Source organism: Coenobita brevimanus, unplaced genomic scaffold, assembly GCF_032717465.1.
Source record: "Coenobita brevimanus isolate Jiangsu-jjx unplaced genomic scaffold, ASM3271746v2 jjx.HiC_scaffold_1986, whole genome shotgun sequence".
In the NCBI taxonomy this organism is placed as follows: Eukaryota; Metazoa; Arthropoda; class Malacostraca; order Decapoda; family Coenobitidae; genus Coenobita; species Coenobita brevimanus.
Window position 1 is genome coordinate 9,258 of NW_027642871.1, and position 5,743 is coordinate 15,000.

The 5,743-nt window shown below is 45.5% G+C and overlaps 1 protein-coding gene across 1 annotated transcript in view; it reads right to left on the reverse strand.

Moving 5' to 3' along the window:
- Positions 1 to 1,990: 1,990 nt before the first annotated feature.
- Positions 1,991 to 5,743, reverse strand: part of LOC145389730 (G-protein coupled receptor moody-like) — a 46,061-nt gene continuing 42,308 nt past the window's right edge. The window contains exons 5-6 of the mRNA XM_080264924.1: positions 2,934 to 3,260; positions 1,991 to 2,888 (exon numbers count right to left, since the gene is read on the reverse strand). Coding sequence (XP_080121050.1) covers positions 1,991 to 2,888; positions 2,934 to 3,260 — 1,225 coding nt within the window. The remainder of the gene's footprint in view (positions 2,889 to 2,933; positions 3,261 to 5,743) is intronic.

Genomic DNA, 5,743 nt, shown 5'->3' on the forward strand with positions numbered 1-5,743 from the left:
ACAAAAAGAGGAGGTGGATAATTCGCTTATTGAAAATGTTAAGGGTAAACAACGACTTTTGCCAAGAAAATTTTACACAGCGAGAAATACAAGTAAGTTAATCAATAGGTGCTGTTATAGGAGGAAAGTCACATATAAATTCTGTAAACTGGAACAATGTATATATAAAGATTCATGTATACCGAATGTCCCCAAAATTCTGCCTAGATTAGAGACACACACTGCATGTAAGTTGCTTGACAAACTAAGATGCAGCTCATTACACTGGATATACTAACTCCTGCCATTTCAGTAGTTACCAGCCGCGATAGCGCAGCTGGTATTGTTATCAGTTTGTTTGTCTGTCTGTCTGTGTGTCTGTTACCACGATAACTTCGCAACGGCTCAAGATATCATCAAGAAATTTTACAAGTGTGTAGTAGGGATGAAACTCTCAGACAAGTTCGAAATTGATGAAAGTAGGTCAAGGTCAAGGTCATGTTCCGAGCCGCGCAAGATGTGTATCGGCTCTCGACTGGTGTGATTCCCCCTTTGGGAGGGCCTCTAGTTACCCTTTCATATGGAAAAAAATGCATCTTAATATGTTATGCCAAGTACATGCAATAAATGTTAATAAATCCAGCAGGACTATATCACCCTTTATATATACTTGTGTGTGTGTGTGTGTGTGTGTGTGTGTGTGTGTGTGAATTTCATAGCCTTTATATACAGTCTTTACAAACCACAAGAGGAGAAAAAACCTGTTAAAAATCTGAGAAGACACATCAATGTAGCAACACCCATGAACGCTGTGATAAATGTTGGCTCCAAGAATCTGTGTCACAAATACTCTTCCCTCGTGTTTCCAGGGTGAGCAAGAGGGGTCTAAATTCATTCTCTGTCCTGTGCATCGTGTCTGTATCATACCCTTAGTTTAGCCAGTTTTGTAAATCACCCTCATATGTTTCACTGTAATTGCATGTTTCCGTCTGTTGCTGCATAGGCTTACTCACTGGCCATCTGCGTTGCTGTATTGTAAAATTACTGTTTGTCCTTTTAAACTGTTTCCACCTTGTTTTCCATACAGTTAAACCGCTGTTGCCACGTTTCACTACATAGTTAAAATCACTCCTCGTCTCTATGCTTCTAGATCACTGTTTCCATTTGCTTCGCCACTGCATATAATTACATAATATTTTCCCCCATTATTCTGTGTCATAAATTATTTGTCTTCGTGGCTGCACCCGCCTCCTTCCTACCAAGAGACAGAACACGAGTCATAATCACGCCAATGTTACAGATATCACAGGGGGAATATTCTACCCCAGGAACAAATCTAAGCCCTTAGGTAAGCCACAACAAATCGTGCGACAAAGCTGGTAGGTCGGATTCAGCCTTAAATCTATATTAATTTTACAAGTAATGTTAAAAAAAAAAATGTTAAGCATTCCCACTCCTGAGGCAAACAGACAGGTCAAAATTGTCAGCACTTGAATGTTTCTCATGTAAGTGTGGTTTTTCCAGGAGGCTTAATTATTTTCCTCGACTTACGAAGCTTTTGGGCACCTCCTTAACATTTGTCTTACGTATTACACCCTGGTATTCTCCTATGGATTATTTTGAGATTCTGAAGGCGAAAAAGTTCTTATATCACAGAACAAAAATTTGCACCCTACACAGAAATAACCTGGTAAGGAAGAGGTGCTAAAGACCATCCTAATCCATTAAATCAGGCTCGTATTTAAAGTGGCATCTGCAGTTTTGTAGACACCCTTTCTTTGTGATTTATTTTCACAATACATCTTAACATTCTCTTGTATGAAAAGTACTTCATTTTAATATTGACTAAGTTTGTATTAGTGACACACGGGAGGACATTAACTTGTACTGCTAAGAGTAAATTGCCAAGGTAGAAGTGTTATGAAATTTCCAAAGCCACATAGAATACTGCCCAGTGGCCCCAGGTGAGACCCGGCAAGACTAGTGCGACCCAGTGCCAACCACGCCTGCCTCATCCACTGGCCACACCTACAGGAGGGAAGAATGTGCCCGACGAAGAAAGTAACTGTGGCTGGGCTGGGTGTGGCTCTGGAAAGTGTAAGGAGCAGACAGTGAAGGCAGGTGTGGGATGCAGGGCTGGTGCAGGTGTGGTGTTGGGGCCGGTGAGCACTGGGCTGGGGAAAGTCATGGCCTTGACACACCTTAAGGAAATTTTAGTCAAGGAGCGATTGACAGCCTCAGCACCAACACTGCAGGCAAAGAGGCTGAGGTAGGCCTGGCGGTACTCCGAGGACATGACCACATAGATGATGGGGTTGATGCAGGTGGTTAGGTAGACCAGCAGCAAACCCAAGATGTTCAACACAGGCTTGTCATCCTTGCTGAATGTCTTCACCAGCGTGATGGGCAGGTAACACACCACAAAGGACAAGAAGATCACCAGAATCATCTTCAGGAGCCGCTGGTCCTTTGGACTTAGTGCAGTCTGCCGTGTCAGGAGTGATCCCCTCCGAGCCCTGCGGAATGTCCCACGCAACTGTGAAAATGCCCCCTTTGCTGATTCATTTGACTGCCGCCGCCCCGCCTCATCTGTTGCATCAGAGGCGGGTGAGTCTGGGGTATTTGTTGGACATATTCTGATGGGGGAGGACACCACCCCTTCCTCCCCTGAGGGATGGCCGGACAGCCCATTGACCTCAGGCCTAAGCACCGTGACGCTCACCCCTGGGGAAGGTGACTGGCCTCTGCCATCACTGTGACCACTGGCCGGGTGGGTGGGAGAGGCACCACCCTCTAGGACTTTCACACTGACGGAGCTGGTGTTGGAGGTGAGCTTTACCTGTGTCTCCACCTGCACAGTCTCACTCAGTGTATGCACCCGTGCCTCACCACCCTCATGTGGGTCTGCCCTGTCCCTCTCTTCTCCCACACCCAACTTTCCACCTTCTTCCTGCTTAGTGCTGCCTTTCTGTTTGTCTTGTTTGCTATTCACTCTGATGATGCTTTGATCACTGTTGTGGCTTCGTTTGTCTGCACGGTGCACGATGCAGAAAATCCTTGCATAACAGACACAGATGGCCACACACGGAAGCATGAATGCAAACACGAAGAGGAATGACTTAGGCGAGTATCCATCGCTGTCTGGCAGAATGGTGCACGAGCCGATGGTGGGGTCCAAGCCAAAGGTCCCCCACACTTTCAGGGCTGTGGGCACCAGGGCTCCAAAGGCACCTACCCACGTGGACACAACCATCACCGCCAGCAGCGTCTGCGTGTACAGCCTGAGGAAAAATAGGGGTGGTGAGTGGCGGTGACAGTGGCGGTAATGATTGACAGTTGTAGTGCTGCTAACAGTAGTTGTGACTACAGGTTCATCTGAACACGAATGGAGTGGATTACAGGAGGAATGTGCCCTTCTCTTGTAGTCTTTTCGGAATAGGGACATTTATGTAACTAGGGAACAGGGCTGTCTTGTAATATCGGTGCCATCGCATGAAGGCTTCCCTTACCAGCACCAGATACAGATATAAAAGCCGTGCCATAGCATCAGTGACATTACTCATGAACATGGTCTGAAGTGTTAGGGTAAAGGAAGGCCTGAGCCCTGAGGGTAATGAACTGGTTCCTAACACTCTGGGCTAGACAAGCTTCCCACTAGCGACTACAAGTATCTGGCCTTAGCAAAAGTGAAATAGGAGAGTCACCCCTAAAGACTAAGGTGGAAGACCCGTTTTCTAAGTGACTGGAGATACTGTATTTTTCTTTTCCTCAGCACATCTACTTTAGTAATCTAGTGACGTACAGTACACGTCATAATTCTCTTGTATGTTACTGATACAAACCAGGTCGATAATGAAACGAGAAAATTACCATACTAGAGAAGGGTAAGGTGTAATATGCAAAATAAATCGCCAAGGCCAAGGATGAGATGGAGGGATGGAGTAGAGAGGTATATAAGAGAGGAGGCTGTGAGCTGGGACCAGGGCAATGAAACGGCGGGGGACAGGGTGACATGGAGGCGATTTGTTTGTGGCCACCCCTTAAGGGATTAAGGCGTCCGGCAATAGATATATAGATAGAAGGGTAAGGTGTAATATGCAAAATAAGTCGCTAAGGAAGAGGTGTTACGAAGCCTCCTATATGCCAGCTAGAATACGACCCAAAAGCTAAACAAAGGCAGGAGAAAAACATCGTAAGACAGAAATAATTATCATAATATACGTCACCATATTACGTCACCTGTCAGACCAACACACACACACACACACACACACACACACACACACACACACACTCTCTCTCTCTCTCTCTCTCTCTCTCTCTCTCTCTCTCTCTCTCTCAAAACACTTATCCAGGCCACTGTTGTGTTTTACTTAGTGGAAAACAACCCTCCCCCCTCTCTCTCTCTCTCTCTCTCTCTTCCTGCTGAGATTAGTCATTATAAACTGTTTCCTGCTGAGATTAGTCATTATAAACTGTTTCCTGCTGAGATTAGTCATTATAAACTGTTTCCTGCTGAGATTAGCCATTATAAACTGTTTCCTGCTGAGATTAGTCATTCTAAACAGGTGAGGGTGTCAGTGATGGAAGTGGTCTTTGTTATACTGTTCTACCCTAATTGGAGAGGGTCGCCTTCACATGGTGGCACTGGTGTAGCGGGGGGGGGGGGAAGTCCTCTGCCTAGTTATACACACGTCCCTCAACTCTCTCCCTATCCCCCAAAAGGACGATGGTGTACAGCAGGGGATGGGTGAGTTTAGGCTACACTCCACCGCTTCACGTATATATAACAACAACTTGTGCTCGTATTCTTGTCTGTTAAGGAAGCTCCCTAACACCTCTTCCTCGGCGATTTATTACTGAATAAGACTGGTTAATATCCTATTGTGCTTTATATATGATGAGTATGGCGATATTGGAAGGACTTACGTAACACAGAGGAGGACAGTGAGGTGTAATGAACAAAATAAATCGCTTAGGAAAACTCACTCTAGTGCCTTAATACTGCACCTAACTTCCACCTAACTCACTCTGGTGCCTTAATACTGCACCTAACTCACTCTAGTGCCTTAATACTGCACCTAACTCACTCTAGTGCCTTAATACTGCACCTAACTCACTCTAGTGCCTTAATACTGCACCTAACTCACTCTAGTGCCTTAATACTGCACCTAACTCACTCTAGTGCCTTAATACTGCACCTAACTCACTCTAGTGCCTTAATACTGCACCTAACTCACTCTAGTGCCTTAATACTGCACCTAACTCACTCTAGTGCCTTAATACTGCACCTACCTCACTCTGGTGCCTTAATACTGCACCTAACTCACTCTAGTGCCTTAATACTGCACCTAACTCACTCTAGTGCCTTAATACTGCACCTAACTCACTCTAGTGCCTTAATACTGCACCTACCTCACTCTAGTGCCTTAATACTGCACCTAACTCACTCTAGTGCCTTAAGTGAATAAAGAAAAAAGTTAATGGTAGTAGGGATAATTAAATAAAACGTCCTCGGGCTGATGGAGTTAAGGAAAAGCTTTGAACCTAATGTTTTCTATTGATGTTGTTGTTGTTGTGGCTACAGGTTCATCTGGGCGTACACGCGGTGGGCTGCAGGTCTTAGTTTCCCTTTTTCCACACCCCACCACCCACCTTTCAGATGATAGGAGGGAAACTGAGGGGCGTTTGTATAACTGGGTAGTCCCTCCGTCCGTTCGTATCGGTGCCACCACGTGAAGGCGTCCTCTCCAGCACCAGGTCC